The following is a 21440-nucleotide window of genomic DNA, read 5'->3' as shown; positions in this document are numbered from 1 at the left end:
CAAGACAAGCAGATAATGAGATGCAGTGTTATGTGGCATGAAGACAGTGGGCTCTGGAGTGAAGATGCTGGACCCTAGAGGTCTGGATAGGCTTTCCCAGAGGATGGATCCAGGCTGGCAGGGGCCTCCAGGGACAGGAAGGATATGAAGCTGTGAAAGGGCGAGGAGAATGTGACAAGAAGCCCGAGTGTGCCTGGAACATCAGTAGGAAGCGGATGAGACTGAGCACAGAGACTTCTAAGTTATCTGCCCCTCCCCAGGGGAACTCCCCCACCCCACTCCATCTTGGTCACTTCCATTCCTTTAGCTCAGTTTCCTGGTTTGAGGATTGAGGGGTTTGAGCTAAATCACAAGTTTCCCAATGTTGTTCCACCTTGGAGAGACCTCTGGCTATTAAATGATGAATGAGCAGTCTGCAATCAGCCCTTCTTCTCCTGACTCTGCTCTAGCCGGAGAACTCCACTTTCATGACTTTTTACACTCACTGTCCTGCTGGTGCTTCCAGAAAGGATTTGAAAATCACTCAACAAGAAGCTCTGTAAAAACTCTTTCCATTTGTGCACTGGGTGGCTGAATAGAGAGCAGAAAAAAGCCAGCTAACCCAAGAGATGGGACCACCAGGTGGGCCGGGCTAGCTTCAGGCACAGCTTGACAGCAGAGGAGCGTTTAGACCAACGGGGCTGAGAAACGGAACCATGGGTGGTTCAACAGTAGAGGAGTGCCACACGGAGAGGAGCGAAACTGGGTCTGCAGTCCAACAGGGAACCGAACTGATGTGAAAATCTCAACTGCTCAGAAGGTTTTGAATTAAAACAAAGGGTTTTGAATAAAAACAAAATAAAAATCTTTGAATAAAAAACAAAGATTTTTTCCCCCTTGTCAGCCTTCCCTCCCAGGACATTACACTGTATGCAAAACTTGTGACTGTAAGACAAACATTTTTTTCCACTGCCCTTCTGAGCCCCACAGGCCTTCAGGAAGACCTGCACTTCAAGCAAAGTCTTTTTATTTTTCAACACCCACAGCTTCCATTCAACAATCAGAAGTTTTCCACTTTCATCAAAGAGACTGCAGAGAAAGGCCAAGGGAGCAGCCGGTTCTCAGCGGCTCTGGGCGGACGACAGAGCCCTCTGCTTCCCACTCACTGCCCCGAGCCCACCACGGGACACAGTCTTCTCCCTGAATCAGCCAGGTGCGTACCCCCGAAGACGCTGGCTTGCTTTATTCCCACCTCAGTGACAGATCCAATGGATGTGTACACCCGCTTCTTCCCAAACCAAGTCCTACTTGGGATCTAGGGGACCTCATCTTCCTTGTTTATAGTACACTTGAAGGCGGGGGGAAAAGGGGATGACAGAAGATGAAGTGGTTGTATGGCATCACCAACTCGATGGACATGAGTTTGAATAAGCTCCAGGAGTTGGTGATGGAAAGGGAAGCCTGGCATGCTGCAGTCCACGGGGTCACAAAGATTTGGACACAACGGAGCGACTGACCTGAACTGATGGTACATTTTATACCACTCTATGTAGCCCCCCAAATTTACCTCTTTTTGGCTCTTCCATTTCCAGGATCCCTATGATTTTATGGATTCACTGGGAAGGAATATCCAGACCAGTTCTTAAGAGTGACCCAAGTCAGGTGATGCTCAGTAGTGGGGTCTCTGCAAAGGCCAAAGTCGCAGTAATCCAAGCTCGGCTCTGGACACAGAACAGTTCCTTGGGGGGATCTGGGATTTCTGTGGGATCGCAGATACCCAGCAGCTGAAAAGCGCACAGAAAGGGGAGAGGTGCTGCAAAGGACTGGGTACTTCCAAATGAACTTTTCAAAGAGCTACATCCGGAGGCACCGGTTATGCAGTAATTCACTTTTTAAATGGTCTTTTGAAATGGAGATGATTAGCAGTAACAGATGTGGCCAGCTCTGCCTGCCTTGAGAATCTATCCACTGTGTCTAAATTCCAGACTATTTGGAACATTCAACCAGAATGGTCCAATACCCTCTGCCAAGTCTATTCCCATTCAAGAAGTATCATGCTCTCATTTGATCTTTATGGTGGCTGTCAGTGCAGACAGGGGAAAAAAAGAGAGGGGCATAAGGGTTTGTACAAGGACCCAAGACCATAAGGGAGAGGCAGAAGGCTGAGAGAGGACCTCGGGTTTTCAACCTCACGTACAATGGCAGTAGCAGGGATTCCGGGGCCAGCAGGGTTTAACTGTTTAACCAAGTGATTCCATTGATCAACATTTGCAACTTTGATTGAGACAGTGTCTATCCTCTCTGATTCTCAATTTTCCCATATCTGTAAAAAAAAAAAAAAAAAGTTGCCTCGGAGGGCAGAGGTGAGGGTGAGGTGAGGCAGTGTGTCAATCTGAGACAGAAGAGGCTCGACTGTAGTAGTCACGCGCGCGCACACACACACAGCACCTACAATATACGACTCGCACCACACAGCATGCAGATACTCCGCACATGCACAGCACACACATACCATACACCCACCACCCACATGCACACACCACCCAGGACACACACACCCCTACACTCTTCACCATACCACTTCCCTACCCCCACCCTCGCTGCCAGCTGCTTCCCCTTTTTCTGAGTTTTACCGCAGGCCCAACTTTACATACAAATTTAACAGATCCCAATATACTCTGGAGGATTTTTTTGTTCAAAAGATCGGTGTTGCCAGTTTGCTGCTCTCAGACAGCATCTTTGAACCTGTCCCCCAATTTCATCCTGCCATTACGCTTTTCTCCCTGTGGAGAAACTTCCACATTTGTGGGCTCTTCCTTGCCAGACATCTGGTAGCATTTCCAGTTCTTAAGAGGAGCCAACATCATCAACCCCTCTGAGTCATTCTACCACGGTCCAGGGGATCCAGCCTCCCTGCGTGTGCTAAGTCGCTTCAGTCGTGTCTGACTCTGTGTGACCCCACGGACGGTAGTCCGCCAGGCTCCTCTGTCCATGGGATTCTCCAGGCAAGAATACTGGAGTAGGGGTTGCCATGCCCTCCAGGCCCAGCAGAGAGATATTTTCTGATGAGGACTTCTGAGCCACAGGCCGCGCTGAGGAGAATGTGCAGCTTCTCAAGCCGGAAGGCGTTTTGTGGCTGAGTCTGACTGAAATAGCAGCTGCTTTGTGTGTACGCGCGCGCGCGCACACACACACACACACACACACAGCCGTGTAGGGAAACCGTCATTTTCCTACTCGCCCTCTGACATCAGCCACCTTCTCTATAGCTACAGTTTCTCTTCACTCAAACTGATCCCTGGCGATGAAAAATGAGCCTGTCCCCCACCCGTCCTGCTGCCTTTCGCCTCACGCCCCCAGAGAAGAGTTTCTTCGTGAGGCAGCCGGTGAAGGTTTTTTTCCAAGTCACATGATCCAGGATGCAGGGGGAGAATCCTTCTTGGAACAGAGATGGGCCCAGAACCGAATCAGATGAGGAGAGATAAGGTGTGATGTGGGGAAGCCTATATAAGAATGGACCCAGGGCTGCAGCGAGCACTCAACCCACTGGCCCCGTCCCAAGACACAGCCATGCATGTGCCCGCAGGCTCCGTCACCAGCCCCTGGGGAACCACGGGCCGCGGGTACGTCTGCTTCACCACGGCCTCCCTGGCTCTGTGTCTCGTCTTTGCTGTGGCGACCATTATGGTGCTGGTAGTTCAGAAGACGGTAAGTGGACTTCTCTTCTTTGCCTTTCCTTTCTGATTTATGTTAAGTTTTCTCCACAGAGACTTGGGGATAAACGAAGCAAAGAACCAACATCAACAGAGAGAGGGAGCAAAGAAACGGGAAACTCACTCCTCTCAAATAATTTGGCTTTTTGAGGGAAAATTTTCTTGAGCCATCACCTCCAAACTTTCTATATACACCTGAGCCAAAGAAGGGAGAGGAGCTTTTAGCCTTAAGAAATTTTCCTAGAGGAAGAGGATATATATATACATGTATAGCTGATTCATTTCGTTGTACAGCAGAAATGAACTCAACACTGTAAAGAAATTATACTGCAATTAAAAAAAATAATAACTGTTGCTGATCTAAAGACTTCTGTTAAAGATGGAAGAGACAAGGAAACTTAATAACACATTTGTACAACCAGTGTCATGTCTTTGATGACTTCAGAGCAGATTCCAGGATTCTGTATTCTCAGTCCAGACGTTCCTGAGATTTCAGAGGCCTCGGCAAATGTTAAGCACGTTTTTTAGCCAGGAGTTAAGTTTCAGAGGCCAAAACAAGAAAAGGGAGCAAGGAAAGGAGGCCAGAGAGAAGACCAGGGCTCTTTAGAGCTTGGGCATGTCAGTGTTAAAGCTCACAAGGCAAGTTCAAAGCTTCCTCCTGAGCCACTGCTTTGAAGGGCTTAGTGTGTCACAAAAACACAGCTCATCGAGGCAGAAGGTAGAAATGTTTTTCACACCTGTTCCCTCTGAGACTGCTCAGAACCCCGAAACTACAAGCAATTGTGGGTACACACTGTGAAGTTAAGCAGTCTCAGGAAATTTACCTTTTTTTTTTTTAAGTAAATGGTAAGAATTACTATGAAAACAGAGGAGGTGAAGGAGGAAGCTTATTCATATTTTAGGAAATAGGTGTTTACAGCAAATCCACCAGGATGTATTTTAGAGAAAATACTGTACTGATAGTATATATTGCTCATGAATTTTTTAATGAAGTAATTTTGATAGTTTAAGAACTGTACCCCCAATACTACCACCCCTTCAAAGTACGTACATTTCTATTTATTCCTTCAAAGCTCTCATTTTTCATAGTATTGCAATCCTGCAGAATTTGTTCTGGTTTCCTTCAGTTGTCTTAGGTTGAATGCTCTTTACCTTATTGATTGCTAAAAAGAACCAGGCTTTAAAAGGCTTGGGTATCTGCTTCTCAAGTGTCCTCAAGAACTGACATTTAAATGAAGCTTTGAAACTCATACCTCCATAAAAGTTAAAGATAACAGAATTGCTAGCATTTGAGACTTAGATTGTAAAGTTTATGAAACTCATCATTTATTGGGCCCATCTATACCTACTAGGAATAACACACTTGAGAATATTCTGCTGCTGCTGCTAAGTCGCTTCAGTCGTATCCGACTCTGTGCAACCCCATAGACGGCAGCCCACCAGGCTCCTCTGTCCCTGGGATTCTCCAGGCAAGAACACTGGAGTGGGCTGCCATTTCCTTCTCCAATGCATGAAAGTAAAAAGTGAAAGTGAAGTCGCTCAGTCGTGTCCGACTTTTAGTGACCCCATGGACTGCAGCCTACCAGGATCCTCCGTCCATGGGATTCTCCAGGCAAGAGTACTGGAGTGGGGTGCCATTGCCTTCTAGGACCCTTTTTATTCTGTACAGACTCTATAACTTCTGTAATTCTAATCTGAAGTAAATCAGAGGTGTATCATTTTACAGCAAGAGCCAAAGAAAAGAAATTAAAGTGGCCTTCGAAAATGTCTTCAGTTAGATTATAGCTAGAACTGGTATGAGAGAGAGAGAGAGAAAGAAAGAAGGAAAGAAGGATAGAGGGGAAAAGAGAGAGAGAAAGATATGATCGTGGTACATGGTGTGGTGCTGACATATAAAGCAAGGAGGAGCTCCAGAATGCTCCTAATTCAAGTCCCACATTTGGTTGAATTGATTCTTTCCATGAAGGAACTGGAGTGGATCTTTCTGCCTCATTTTTGTAAATGTGGAAAACGAGGAACAGAAAGGGGACAGGGCTTGACCTAAATTGTCCTGAGAAAGTGGGAGTCAAGACTGCTTGGCTGTTTAATGAGGCCACTGTTCCCTTTAAGGACACAGACAGCCACAGCAGCACTAAAAAAATCTCCCTTCCTCCTCTTCTCCTGGGAGTGTGACCTTCCTGGTGTCCAATTCCTTGACTTCCCCTCACTCTGGGAGATGAAAAGATTCACTTCACAATCTGACTCTAGGGTTTGATGTACTATGATTTCTTAGCCTGAGAAATATCAGTAACTTGCTTAAAAGTATTGTGATATACAAGTTAAGTGTTTTATACATACCATTTCCAATAATTCGTTCAGATATTAACTGTCAGAAAAACTAAGAAGAGAGAGTTATCTCCTTGAACTTGAGTTATCAGGTTCCTGTGGGAAGAGGCTTTAGTACAGGTACAACTTAGACAAATGAATAGACTCTTAACAGGACCCCCAATAAAAGAATCAATGGGAGATACCTAAGGACCTTAAACTCATAGCCCAGTTATTAAAAGTGAAATGGATTGACAGCCACCCAGCAGTCTTGTGAGAGTGGGTGGGGGCAAGGTGAGAACCATGAGCTGGTTCTACTGGCCTAAGAAGTCCCCACCATTACTGTGTGTGTGCTCGGTCGTGTCTAACTCTGCATCCCCATAGACAGTAGCCCCCCCCCCCAGGCTCCTCTGTCCATGAAATTTTCCAGGCAAGAATACTGGAGTGAGTTGCCATTTCCCCCTTCAGTGGAATCTTCCTGACCAGAGACTGAACCTGGGTCTCCTGAATCTCTTGCATTGACAGGTGGATTCTTAACCACAAAACCACCTGGGAAGCCCCCAGAAGTCACAGTTCTAAATAAAAAGACACATGTACAGGCAAAATTTAAACCAAAATTAACTTATAATACATAATAAGTGATGGGATGTAGGCACATAGGGCTACCATGAAACCACAAGTTACGGAGATGGAATGTTTTCCCAGGCAGATCTAAGAGAAACTTCACTGGAGACTGGAGTTTCAGTTTGGCTTGAGAAATGTGCACAATTTCAAACAGGTCTCCAGAGATCAGAGGAGAGAGTATTCCTGGCCAATGGATCAGCATGAGGAAAATGAGAAGTGTAGGGCATGTAGGAAAATCGACAAAGATCGCCTTGAGATTTGGTTTGAAAACCAAATAACTCCAAAGGCAAATTCCTTGGGAGAGGCAAAAAACTTAGGTTTCAACCTTAAAGATTTATTGAGCATCTACTGTGTTCAGGACAGTAATGTTCTAAGTAATGGACATAGACCTTGATCAAAGCCAAAAATATCTCTGTTTTCATGTTACTTATGGAACTTATTGCCTATTGTCTTAAGTCTCTGAAGTGGCTGTATTTTACTTACCTTTAAATCATTATATTCATTTAAAATATCATATCCACGTGGTTTAAGAAAATAAATAGTAAGCAAGGGCAAAGAAAAAAGTAGAAATTTCTCACACCCTCTCCACCCAACCACCAATCCCTCTTTCCTGAGATAAGGACAATTGACGGATTCTTTCATGTCCTTCCAAAAATCTATGCTCTATAAATATATAGTACACACATGTCATTGTAGCAAACCCGTAAATTTGCAGCTTGCTTTACTGACTTAATATATTGTGGAAATCCTTTCATGTCAATACATGGAAGTCTATCTCATTCTTTTGAAGAGTCACATAGCATTTTCATATTTCATCTGTGGCTAGTGAAGGACACAAGATTTTCTCTAGAAGCTTTGCTCACTATGCACATCTGCAAGTCTATCTGTGGGATAAATCCCTGGAGGTGGGAATGCAATGTGTATTTTTCAAGAGATTGTACTCAATACTCTTGAGGAAGTAGAAGTCCTACCAACAAAGAGACAGATCTTCATGGAAAAGAAAGAAAATTGATTTCTTATGAAGTAATTACAACAGAGTATATGCATTTGTGTCAGAATGAAATGTCACACAACTTATACAGCAAAACAAAGAGAAAAAAATTTCTCATATCTCCTCCAGAGACAAAGGGTTATAAATAGATCATATATAGGCTATAAGGTGGACAGGCTTCCCACGTGGTTCAGTGATAAAGAATCCACCTGCCAAGTGGGAGATGAGGGTTTGATCCTTGGATCAGGACGATCCCCCTGGAGAAGGAAATGGCAACCCACTCCAGTATTATTACCTGCAAAATCCCATGGACAGAGGAGCCTAGCAAGCTACAGTCTATGGGGTCATAAAAGAATTAGACAGAACTCAGCAACTAAACAACAGCAATAAGGTTGATGCTAGAGGTGTTCACAGTTCAACTGGCTTGGAGGCCTTCAATCTTAAGAAATGTTTCTGTTATAAACCAGAAGCCTGGTCTTGTCTAGCCCCTGGAGACATCTATTTACATTTCACAATGTTAGAGTAAGGAAGGGCTCATGTATTCTAGAAAGAAGAGAAAGCAACTGCCTTCTTTCCCTTTATAAACAGAGAAAACTCCTTTTATTAAAAAAAAAAAAATTACCCTTCCAATGCCACTCTACTTCCCCTCCGAGAGTTGAATTTAGGGGAAGTGATTGGAGGTGACGGTGGCAAGGTTTTAGATTTGTTTCCACTCCAGATAAACTACAGGGCTGAACTGAAATGCCCTGTGATACTTCTCTCTACCCAACTTACTCTCTCCAATGCAGTCAGTTATTTATCCGAAGAAGTCCACTGAGCAACTTCTCCAGGGAAAGCCCTAGGCTAAGCTGTAAGGGAAGAACCCAAGTGGACAAGGTAGGAGCCCTGTTTTCTGGGAATCTCTAAGTTGAGAGGTGAGGCCCAAACCCTCAAGTGCTTGAATTTGGGGCAGAATGGCACTAAACGTGGGCTTCCCAGGCAGCACTAACGGTAAAGAACCCACCTGCCAATGCAGCAGATGCAAGAGATGCAGGTTTGATCCCTGGGTGGGAAGATCCCCTGGAAGAGAGCATGGCAACCCACTCCAGTATTTTTGCCTGGAGAATCCCCAGGGACAGAGGAGCCTGGTGTGCTGCAGTCCATAAGGTCACAAAGAATCAGGCAGGACTGAAGTAACATAGCATGCATGTGCTGCGCTCACTGCCATAGACCAGAAGAGAGGAAGACAATTTCTGCTCGGGGTGAGGAAGGGGTTTGCAAAAGAGGTTAGAAGGGAAGCTGAACCTCCTCCAAGAATTAAAAGGATCGTGTCTGATTCCCGAAGTTTTATTTTGAAGAAATTTAAACCTACTGAAAAATAGAATACTAAATACCCATATAATCTTTCACCTAAATTCAGTAAGTGTTGGTATCTTGCCATATTTCTGCTCCTTTCTATAAATATGAAAGAAAGGTTCAGTCAGGGTGACCTTCACCCACACGCATTTCAGCGCCCATCTCCTGCTTACTGCGTGCCATTATCATGGCCATTATCTTGGCAACATCAGTTGATAATAACACATAGTCCATATTTTAATTTCCTCCACTTGTTCAAAAATGTCTTCTATAGCTGTTGTCCCTTTTGTTTCTCGATCCAGAATCTACTCTCAGGTCACATATAGAGTTGGTTTCATCTGTTTTAACTTGGAATGTTACTATTTAAAAGGTGGCTCTGGGAGCTTATTAGAAATGCAGACTCTCGGGCCCCACCTTAGACACAATGAATCAAACTCTGCATTTTAATAAGGGTATTGGAGAAGGAAATGGCAACCCACTCCAGTACTCTTGCCTGGAAAATCCCATGGATGGAGGAGCTGGGCAGGCCATAGTTCATGGGGTCACAAAGAGTCAGACACGATTGAGCAACTTCACTTTTTTTTGGTGATCTATATGCTCATTAAAGTTTGAGAAGCAATGATCTAACAGTCTCCTCTGCTCTCTGTTGTTTTTTCAGGACACTGACTTTTTCAAAGGATCCAGGACAGCTCTAGTGTCACGTTTTGGGCCTGTCAGTGTTTATTCACAATAATACTCAGATGAAACATTTTGGGCAAGGAAAGGACATAAGCAATGTTATATTCTTCTTTTTCGCAGCAGGGCTAGAAGCATATGTCAGGTTGCCCCATTATTGGCAATAACATTTAGTCAGTTGATTCAAGGCATGACCACTATCTGTCTTCATAGTGAAAGTGAAGTCGCTCAGTTGTGTCTGACTCTTTGCAACCCCATGGACTGTAGCCAGGCTCCTCCATCCATGGGAATTTCTAGGCAAGAGTACTAGAGTGGGTTGCCATTTCCTTCTCCAGGGGACCTTCCTGACCCAGTGATTGAACCCGGGTCTCCTGCTTTGTAGGCAGACGCTTTAATCTTTCTTATTAAGTAATCTACAGGGTAATACTTCAAAGGCATTCAAAGATCCTTCATTCCATGGATTTGTCATTCTTTGGTGATGACCCTCAACTGAATCAGCCAATGCACTGAGGGTTGAGGGATGATGATTGCTTAATTCTTTCACTTCTTCTGTATTTGCTAGCTGGCATGCGTCAGTGGAGAAGAGCTCTCCATTGAAAGGATGGGAGCAAAAGGAGATGGTGCCAGGCATTCTAGGTGGGGCTGGAGTAAGGCCAGGCACAGAACAGAGATCAGTCCAGACTGCACCAGGGAGCGGCAGGACTTAGAGCCAGGTGGCAAGAAGCACAGATAGAAGAAGATGACGGGAAGCCACCCCATCAACAGACTAGGAAGGTCTTCTGAACCCATCCATAAGCTCAGCTCCACACTCAGCCTCCAGTAGCCACTTCCCCAATTCCTGTGGACAGGCAGACCTCAGTGTTCTGACTGTGTGTTGAGTAATGTCTTTCAGTTCAGTTCAGTTCAGTTTAGTCACTCAGTCGTGTCCGACTCTTTGCAACCCCATGAACTGCAGCATGCCAGGCCTCCCTGTCCATCACCAACTCCCGGAATCCACTTGTCTTTAAGACCTTGTTATTCAGTGTGTCCCTGGCCCCAAAGCATTGGCATCATCTGGAAGATGATTTCATCATTTCATTAGAAATGTAAAACCTAAGGGCCCATCCCTGACCTACAGAATCATAATTAGCATTTTAACAAGACCCCTAGTGAGAGAAGCACTGCTTTAAGCCCCTGTATTCCAACGACCACTTTCACTAACATTAGCAAAACCAAGGCTACCGAGGAAAATTTTCTAGGACCTCAATCCACTTTATCATGGAGTCTCAGGAGAATTTCCTGCCCCAGCTGCATCCTGCCCTACCCTAGAGGGGCGACGTGGCTCGGGATTAAAGAGCATTGCCTTTGAAGTCAATATGCCCCAGTTTGAATCCTTTCCCTCCTATTCACCATTTAAGGGACCTTCTATAGCCACTAAGCTGTTTCTTTAAGTCTCAGTCAGTCACTAATTCTTACGGTAAAGATAAAATAAGTTAATGCATGTAAAGTATTTAGCCCCTGATGATTCAGTACCCTCAGTCAGTCAGTTCAGTTGCTCAGTCTTGTCTGACTCTTTGCAACCCCATGGACTGCAGCACGCCAGGCTTCCCTGTCCATGATCAACTCCTGGAGCTTGCTCAAACTCATATCCTTTGAGTCAGTGATGCCACTCAACAATCTCATCCTCTGTCATCCCCTCTGAAGTACCCACATTAAGTGCTTAATCACATTAGTTCAAAAATAAGAGAGGCATTCCTGGTAAAGGTCTCCATGGCTCACCTTACAAGATGTGAGGCCACCTGGCATAGTCCAAACATCAGTTGTCTTTGGCCATTTTCAATAAGAGAGGGCATCTTTTGTCAAAGTAGATTTAGGAGCTGATTTCCCTGCACAGGATTGCTCTGTGAAAAGAAATAAACCTTTCAAGGTATTGAGACAAATTACACACTTCATTAGAATTAAGAGGGTAACCAAAATAGCCACCATTTCCAACCACTTGCTAACACTTTATGCATAATATCTGACAATGTCCATAACTTTATGTATAATATCTTATTATGTCAATAATCCAGCGGAGAGAGGAATTATTAGCAATCACAGTGATTAAAGGAAATGGGAAAACAAAGAGTCCTAGGCAGAGAAGATGACTGGAACAGCTCATTTCACCTGGGAACAAAAAGGTTAAATGTAGGGAGGGTTCCTCCCTCCATACACAGAAACATTGTTGAGGATACTCATGAGATACTCAGAGTCTGAAAAAAAAGAGACAGAGAGAGAAGCATACTTAAGGAAGTGTAGCTGGTTGGTATACATGGAAACCAAGTTTCCTGAGCTACTCAAGTGAAAGTAAAAGTAGCTTAGTCGTGCCGACTCATTGCAATCCCATGGACTGTATAGTCCATGGAACTCTCCAGGCCAGAATACTGGAGTGGGTAGCCTTTCCCTTCTCCAGGGGATCTTCCCAACCCAGGGATCGAACCCAGGTCTCCTGCATTGCAGGTGGATTCTTTACCAGCTGAAACACAAGGGAAGCCCAAGAATACTGGAGTGGGTGGCCTGTGCCTTCTCCAGAAGATCTTCCCAACCCAGGAATGGAACCAGGGTCTCCTGCATTGCAGGCAAATTCTTTACCAACTGAGCTATGAGGAAGCTACTCAATGGAGCTGAGAATGAAAACCTGGGAGGGCCCATTTGCTTCTGTCTGTGTCTAGCCTGTTTACTATTTACCTCAAAGCCAAGTTGCTAAGCATGGTAGTTCACATTTCTCCAGCCAAGACCCAGATCCCCAGGCTAGGTTTAGGAAAGAATTCTTAGACTGGAAGATACCTTACTAAAGAGGAGTAGATAAATGGACAGCACTCAGCATACTGTCAAGGACATAGAGGGTCCTCAACAAAATTTAATTTGTCATCTCTTTATACCCTACTTCTCCACCTCCAAATGCAAAGACGGCCAACAGTAGGGCGCATGGGTGGAGGGGAAGGAGAATGAGCTGGTCTATCCTTGGCTTCTGAAGACAGCATCTCTCTTGGGGCATAGAAAGGGCACTGGAGAATTTCATTCTAGGACCTGCCACCAACTCACAAATATCTCAGTCTCCTTGTCTGTGAAAATTGGCTTGATGGACTAAAGGATGCCTTGGCTCCCCTCTGGCCCTGATCCTTTGATCCTGTCTACTGGGGGTAGCTAAGAGAAGCTATGGAGACCTGTTCTCATACCAGGAGCTCTTCAAGGCAGCAAAAGTCACACTTATGTCTTGGATGCCATGGGTCCTGGGCTAAGGTTTAAGCAACAGGATTCTTCCCTGTACTATGATGTGTTGTTTTTGACATCCTCTGTCTGAAGCTAGAAAACCAGAGAGCCTTCAAATGACCACACCCCCACTTCACCAACTCAGACTCCCCTAAATTAGATCTCTTCTCAGATAGTATTTCTTACAGCCTTGCTACTCAAATTGTGTTCTGTGGGCCAGGAGCTCTGCTGTCACTTGGGAGCTTAGCAGAAATAGACTCTCAGGCTCCACCCACATCTGCTGAATCAGAATTTTCATTTTAACAACTCCCCAAGTGATTCGTACACATGTTCAAGTGCTATCTGGAAACATGCTGCCTCTCTCCCTCGTAGCTCTTGCCACAACTTGCAATTCTAGTTCTATATTTATCTGTATGTTCTGAACGACTGCTTTAATGATTGAGCCATAAAATCCACAGGATGTCTTCCAATGACTTAGAGCTTGGCACACACGATGTGCCCATTTGACATGTGCTGAATGTACAATTCTCTGGTATTTCCCAATTGCCAGTAGCCACCGCGATGGCTCCTCAGGGGTTGTTGCTCTGGCATTCTCTCCTTGTCCCTGGATATGTTCCAGGGCAGCCAATGAAGTCCACCACCTCAGCACCACACTTAAATGTAGATGTTTTTCTTCACATGTGCACACATCGCACTAATCGATGGACATGCTTGGCAGTAAGCCAGATGTTTATTAACTTATGAAAGGCTGTTTGTTGTCTCAGGAGGCAACCAGGAGGGGGATCTATGACATCAGATTTTCCTTTGAACTGTGTGTGTACTTGAGAGACCACAGAGGTACCGCACTGTTTATTAGGTTAAGAGCTTTCAGCAAGGCAGTAAAATCATAGACTATGGGAGCAAATAGGAAAGGACCTTCCAAGCCAAGTTCATTTCTTTTCCCCTGATAAGCTGAAGCCCCCAAGTTTATACTGACTTCCTCCTCCAGATCAGTGCTCTGCAGGGCTGTGCCTCAGGAGACCTCCTCAACTCAGGACCATCCACTTGGGCTGGAGAGGAGAGTCACTGATCAGAAGAGCTGTCAGTGGAAGGAAAAGGACAGAGTCCCTAGAGCAGTGGCAGAATAAAAAGAGAACTCTAGATGGTCCTAGGTGTTCTGACACAAGACTAAGAAAATAAGATGCAGGCAGCAACTAATTTCTTGCTCAATTAGACGTTGGGAAGTTGTTTTAATCCATGAAAATGCTCACATTTCTTTAGGTCCTTATTAATATCTCAATCCAGTACACTACAGGAGGCCTCGATCCGGGTAGGTCAAAAGACACTTCACTCCTTATTGCCAGGACAGTGAGGGGTGTCTCCAAGGTTGAGGTGGGGGAAAGGCGGAGAGAGCTCAAGGTGGGAAAACTAGTCTCTGAAGAATTTTTTTAACTTCATTTATTTTTATTTTTTTAATTGGAGGATAACTGCTTTACAATGTTGTGATGGTCTCTGCAGTATATCAGTGAGAATCAGTCATAAACATATATATATATATATAGGCTTCCCAAGTGGCGTTAGTGGTGAAGAACCCAATTGCCAATGCAGGAGACATAAGAGATGCGGGTTTGATCCCTGGGCCAGGAAGATCCCCTGGAGAAGGGCATGGCAACCTACTCCAGTGTTCTTGCTTGGAGAATCCCATGGACAGAGGAGCCTGGTGTGCTACAGTCCATAGGGTCACAAAGAGTCAGACACAACTAAAGTAACTTAGCACGCATGTGTGTGTATATATATATATATATACACACACACCCCCTCCTTCTTGAGCCGCCTTCCCCTGCTCCCTATTATACCCTCTAGGTCAATCACAGTGTGCCAGGCTGGGCTCCCTCTATTACACAGAGCTCCCTGCTAGCTATCTGTTTTACACATGATAGTCTGTGTGTGTATATATATATATGTCAGTGCTATTTTCTCAATTTGCCCTACCCTGAATGTGCCTTCAGAAACTCAGCCTCGCTCCAGAGAGACACAAAGGCTTCAGGATATTTGATATAGAAGAGAAAAGCAGGAGTAACATTTGTTCCTATGTAGATTTGATGTTGGTACATAGTAGAAAACCTCAAGAGATAATTGATATTTGGTCTTGGTTGCAGAGTGCTCATTTAATATTCTGAATTATGTGCAAACTACATTTTACATAGAAATGTATCTCAAATAGTTCCCATTTGTGTTCTCTTCCATTAGAGGTCATTTCTATGTAAAACCATCAAAATTGCCTTTATAGGTCATGTCCATTTGACGGCCTCTAAACCCTTCAGTTCAGACGGTAAAGCATCTACCTGCAATGCAGGAGACCTGGGTTCGATCCCTGGGTCGGGAAGATCCCCTGGAGAAGGAAATGACAACCCACTCCAGTATTCTTGCCTGGAGAATCCCATGGACGGAGGAGCCTGGGGGGCTACAGTCCACGGGGTCGCAAAGAGTCGGACACGACTACGCGACTTCACTCACTCCTTCCCCAATTTGAGTCAGTTGCAGCGAAGGGGATGAATATAGGGCCTGTTATACAGAGGGAAGTAAGTCAGAAAAAGAAGAACAAATATCACATATTAAGGCATAAATATGGAATCTAGAAAAATAGCACTGATTAACCTATTTACAGGGAAGACATAGAGACACAGACATGGAGAACAGCTTCTGAAAAATTTATTGGGGTGAAAAACTGCCCATCTGCTTCTGTTGCTTACTTGCTCAGAACATGTGAGCAAGACCTCCTTTCCTCCCCTCCATTCCCCAACCCCGCAGGTCCTCCTTCAGGAGCCAATCTGCTCTTAGATTGTCTGCCAGCAACCTCTTACTTAACTGTGTGATTATTTATATATACAGTTATGCTTATTCTAGAATAAATAAAACATAGGTGAATGTTAACATAAATAATATACATTTATGCTTATTTACATTATATAACGGAGAAGGCAATGGCACCCCACTCCAGTACTCTTGCCTGGAAAATCCCATGGACAGAGGAGCCTGGTAGGCTGCAGTCCATGGGGTCACGAAGAGTCGGATACAACTGAGCGACTTCACTTTCACTTTTCAGTTTCATGCACTGGAGGAGGAAATGGCAACCCACTCCAGTGTTCTTGCCTGGAGAATCCCAGGGATGGGGGAGCCTGGTGGGTTGCCGTCTAGGGGGTCACACAGAGTTGGACATGACTGAAGCGACTTAGCAGCAGCAGCAGCAGCATGTTATATAAGTATTTAGATATTAGAGTCAAATGTAAATCTGCAATAAAGCCACAAGGACAGGGACCCAATTTAATAATTTATGGTATCTTCACAATGCTTGGCACAGAGTCATTCTATCAATTCAGAATTTCCAACCACAGGAGAAATAGTACCTTCCCAGCTATATTTACAACATACTTTCACTGTTTGCTGAATCAAACATAGAAGAAAAGAGCCCACATATATTTATACACTACAGTTGTTTGCTTTATGTTGACGAAAGTAAGAAAAAGTAGTACATGTGGTGGTGAAAAGAAAAAGCACTGGACTGAAAGTTAAGAGTTGCAGATTCTCGCCCCTGATGGCCATAAACTTTTTACCTCTCAGCTTCCAGTTCCTCATCTGTGAAACGTGGATAGTAATCCTCCAATATTATTTCTGATAAACAGGTTGTAAAGCTCATGTAAACTAAGTCAGTGAATTCGTTTTTTTTTTTGTTTTTTTTTTTAATCTTAAGAGTCAGATGGAACACAAATTCTAAATTATACAATACTTTGAGGGCAACCAAAGTGAAAAAGAAAAAGACTAGCTGTTTCAATCTGATGACATCCTCATCCATTTTTTTTTTTAACTTTTCTCTTTCTTCTCTTTCAGGACTCCATTCCCAACCCGCTGGGCCAATTCCCCCTTAAAGGAGGTAAGACTTTGGAATTAGGAGTAACTGTGCAGGGGATAGTCCATATCACATCACAGATGATTAACCACTAGAAACATCATGAGTGTCCAACAGAGTGGGTGGGGGAGGAGGTGGGCTGTCAGGGCCAAGCTGATGCATCTCCATTCCTCTGAGTGGCTTCTGAGCTGTACTCACGTCCCCATGTTCTCCCACCAGCCCTCAACTCTCCCACTAGTGAAAAGTCTGCCTCTGGACAGGCTGGCCCATGGACCCAGAGAGGAACACAAAGCACTATTGTGTTAAGAGCTTAAAATCTAGAGTCAGGTGGTGTGGATCTGAATCTTGGCTCTACATCCCACCTGAGAAACTCAGTTCCTTATCTATGAAATGAGAGTAATAATAACGACCTCACGAAGGTATTGGAGAAACTGTTAGATCTCTTCTGGAAACTGCTTTGCATGGTGACCAACATATAGTAATCATTAAATAACTGGTTACAGCCCAAATGCATAATGAAGTTGAGGGTTTGTCAAACAGACCTTCCCACACCCCATATTTTTCTATCACTAAAGTCACTAATCAATGGGTTGTCTCTACTAGCCTCAGATTGGTGAGATGCAGAGTTAGGTTAACATGGAAAAGTGAAAAACTTTGAGACCATCTGATGTATGTTTTCATTGCACAGAAAAGGAAAAGTAAGACCAAGTGAAGGGTCTTGTTCAGGGTATTATAGAGTCAAACTTAGAACCCAGATGTCCTCATTTCAGAACACTAACCTTCAGTCCTGTCACCTTTAGAACCTAGACAGCAAGCACAGTTGGGTGACCAGACAGCTCAGAGGAAAAAACTAAGACAAAGAGTGGGTCATCATAGGCACCTGGACAGACACACCAGGGCATGCTTGGGACCAGAGGACACACATGTGTGGATACAGTTCCTCACACCAAGAGCAATCACACCTGGAGTTCCTTCAGGACACCCTGAGCTCTGCTTCTCCTTCTGTGTGTCACCCAGAGACTTGGAAAGCAAGGGCAGAATTCCCTAAATGGAGCAGCACTCTGCGTATTTCAAAGCAGACTGATAATTACAGCTTTGTCAACAATAGCTGAACTTTGGCTGGAATTACTTAGCATGAGACCTCGATTCCCACCAAGCCTCTGTAGACCGTCACGTCAGAAGGGAGCCTGGCATAATGCAGAAGCTAGCTAGCTTCTTCTATAAACGACTAGACAGTAAACATTTTAGGCTTTGTAGATTGTCAACTACAGGGGGTCTCACAAGTGATCCCCTTTTCCTGCAGATAACTATACTTTCCTCTGAGAGCATGTCCTTTTCTATGTTGTTTTTGTGTGAAAATGTCCTTTCTTTTACAACACGAGGTTGATACAGATGGGAATCAGGTTGGTTTGCTTTTTACTCAGTTTTTTGTCTGTTTGTTTGAACAACAACAGGCAAAATAAGAAGCTGCCCATTCTGTACTGGTCACTGAAATTTACATTTTGGAGTCCTTAATTTTGGTTTTGAAGTAATTATTTTGGTCTATAGAAATTTAAAATTTTGGCAGCCATGGACTAGAACACTTCTCAGATCCCTTCTTATATGGGCCATCACTGTGGATATCAGAACACAAACTAATTTAAAACCAACCACAGTTCACAATTCAATGTCTTTGCAACCAGATTTAAAAATGCTAATAATTCTCCCTAGGGCTATGAAACTCTTGTTAAAGACCTTCCACTCTTACCCTAGATTTATCTTAGCCTCCATCCTATAAGCAAACAACTTGGGGATTAATAGTCCTGTTTGGCAGGTGGTGAGCTGAGGCCCAGGGAATCAAGGTGACTTTTGGAAGGTCATCTAGGGAACTGATGGCAGAGCAGGAGTCAGAATCCAGGGCTCCTCTCTAGCCTCACATGATTGTTGCCAAAACTCAGCCTCTGTTCACTGGTGCTGAATAGAACCACGGGGACAGAGTTTTAGGTGAAGTAGAAAAGAGAAAAGCTTTTACTGCTTTGCCGGGCAAAGTGGGCCACAGTGGGTCCATGCCCTGAAGACTATGTGACCCATCCTGGAGGCAGTAGTGAGGAGTTGTGTTCAAGGAGCAGGATGTGATCAGCTCGTTCTTGGATTGGTTGGCAACAAGGTGAAATTTCAAGCATCGTCAACCTTCTGGGTCAACCTTCTGGTTTCAGTCTAGGGTCTGTGTTCTTGTGGTCAGCAGTTTTCATCTGGAAAGGGGTCTGCTTCCTGTAAAAACAACATAGGAATGTGTGTCAGGCCTTTATCTGTATCTTTCAGGAAACTGGGAGTTTAGTGATTCTGTTACGTGGCTGAATTATAGTCTATAGATTGTTACCAGTTTCTTAGCCCAACAGCTCTTCCTTGCTTCTACATCTTCACATTTCCCAATCGTTGACTCTTGAGTCGGCATTTTAAGACAAGGACACAGGGGCTCGTAGACAGTTTCATGATGTGCTTCGGCCATAAAATGTCAGTGACCTACTGTGTGTGGTCCTTAATGAAAGTCTCCACCTGTCTTAACTTGACCACCTACAGACACGGTGGTCAGATGAGGTGGAAAGAATACCACCTTGGAGCAAGACCTGGGCTCCAGAGTCGACCTCCACACTAGCGGGCTGCGTTTCTCAGGGCAAGTCTGTAACGTACAAAGACGGTGCACTGAATGAACTGGAAGGGTCCTTCCAGCTGTGATGCTTTATGATATTCTAACCTTTCCTTCAATATGTAAATACAGAAAAAAAAGTCTAAAAAGATGATTCCTAATAATCTTGAGGAAGTCTGCAGGCTTCCTGCAGGAGGAACAGCCTCCTCCCCAACAAACCCCCTGTGAACAGGCAGAGGCAGTGAACTCCCTTTGGAAAAGCCATGGCAAGACACTCCGGGCAGAGGGGCGCTGTTTCCCAGAGGCTCCAGGGAGGAGGCTCTAGGGGGCAGCGTGTGGTTTGCCCCCCAGGTGGATGAGAGTGGAAGCTGGACTCTTCCCAGGGAGCCCTGTGCCACCAGCCGGTGGAAACTGTCCACCAGGAAGCCAGCAGCAGCCCAGAGCTTAGCAAACAGGGCCAGGCACACACACCAAAGTAACATTAACACAGGACGACACTTAGCTGCAGGGAAACCACGGAACGCCAAGCCTTTTCTGTAAGGAGAGAATGTCTGAGTCCCAGCACTCACCTCCCACTTCCGGCCAGGAGACTTGTCACCGGCAGACCACCACCTCACCCCCACGCTCTTGTGCTTAGGACCCGGTGGCCTGGCGGCGGCTCAGCTGAGACTGCGGACAGCCAGGCAGGGCCCCAGGAGGAGGACGTTCTCCCTTCCTCTAGCAAACAGTCACTAGGGGCTCCCTCACAAAGCTGCTCAGAGGGACCACAGATACAACTCTTGTCTGCCACGCGGCTGGGCACGAGGTCCGGGGGGCCCGGTAGAGGGGGGCTGTGCTGCTTCTCGGCATCCTCAGCTCCTGTCTCCTGCCTCCCCCACGTTCGGAATCCCACGCATTCCTATGTATGTGCTGTATTTGCGCCAACCCCATAACAAGCCCCCATGCCTGATCTCCCCAGAGTTCCAGAAGCACCCACATGTGTGTGCAGCAAAGCTGGCAGCAGGATTTAGGGATGTGGAGAGGCTGGTGGGGTGGTGCCTCCCAATATGGAAGCAGAATGGAGTTTCAGAGCCTACGTGATCGCGAAGCCTCTGCACTCTACCCACCAGGCGGGGCACTCTCAGGAGACAGCACTCTTCCCTTGGGTTCAGCCCTCTAGCACACATACCCCCCACCCCCACCTGCTTCCATGTCCTTCTTCCCAATTTCACCACCCATCACTTCCCCTCAGAAATTCAGCAGAAATTCAAACTCCTGACTTCATTGCAAAATAATTTTGATCACCTCAGCCCCAGGCATTTCCAACATCCCAACAACCAAATATCAGTTCTTACCTGCACTGGAGGAATTCCATAGATGACTTGTAAATCAGTTTTTCTTTTATTCCCCAGCTAGGCAGGTGCGAGGATGTGATGGGATGAAGATAGTAAACACTGATGGGGCCTTTGCTTTGGGCCAAGCACTGGGCCGAGGGCTTCGTGATTCACTCGTGCAGTCTCACAACAAACCCCAGGATAATTATTAGCCCCTTGATAATTGTTAAGTAGGGAAACAGAGAGATTTACCAACTTGCCTAAGATTGCACAGCTAGCAAGGAGTGGGGCCTGACCTCAAAATCCAAGCTGATGTGCCTGGGAGCTCTTTGGCTTATCCAGAATGTCATGGTCAAGATGCCGAGTGCAACATGACCGTGCTTCCTTAGTGTCCCCACCAGGGCTCCAAGGCCAGGAATCCCCCCAGGGCTCTCTGCACTTCCTCCACACCTGCTCCTGTAGCTGTTTGTCTTCCCGTCAGTGAAGCATGCTCTCTGGTGTTGAGCTCCGGGCCACTAAGGCACCTCCACACATGGCTCTGCACGAGAGCCAGGGCTGTGGGGAGCGTGAACAGCCCACGGCAGGGGATCTGGAGGCCAAATTCAGGCCCCAGCTTCACAGTGGAGGATCCTAAGAACTGGGAGGATCCTCCCCCCACCCTCACTGCGGCCAGTTAAGATAGTCTGCCTTTCCTGTGAGCATCACGTGCACACTAATATCCAGAGGTTCCTGGGGGCCCTGAGGAGGTGGAAATAGTGGATAG

General features: G+C 45.5%; 1 protein-coding gene across 1 annotated transcript in view; it reads left to right on the top strand.

The window, feature by feature from the left end:
- The first annotated feature begins 1053 nt into the window (after window positions 1-1053).
- Window positions 1054-21440, top strand: part of TNFSF8 (TNF superfamily member 8) — a 33389-nt gene continuing 13002 nt past the window's right edge. Inside the window, exons 1-3 of the mRNA XM_006074175.4 lie at window positions 1054-1192; window positions 3249-3687; window positions 16720-16762. Of these exons, the coding sequence (XP_006074237.2) occupies window positions 3493-3687; window positions 16720-16762 (238 nt within the window). The 5' untranslated portion in view covers window positions 1054-1192; window positions 3249-3492. The remainder of the gene's footprint in view (window positions 1193-3248; window positions 3688-16719; window positions 16763-21440) is intronic.

Source organism: Bubalus bubalis, chromosome 3, assembly GCF_019923935.1.
Source record: "Bubalus bubalis isolate 160015118507 breed Murrah chromosome 3, NDDB_SH_1, whole genome shotgun sequence".
Lineage (NCBI taxonomy): Eukaryota > Metazoa > Chordata > Mammalia > Artiodactyla > Bovidae > Bubalus > Bubalus bubalis.
This window is presented reverse-complemented; position numbering and strand designations above follow the sequence as displayed.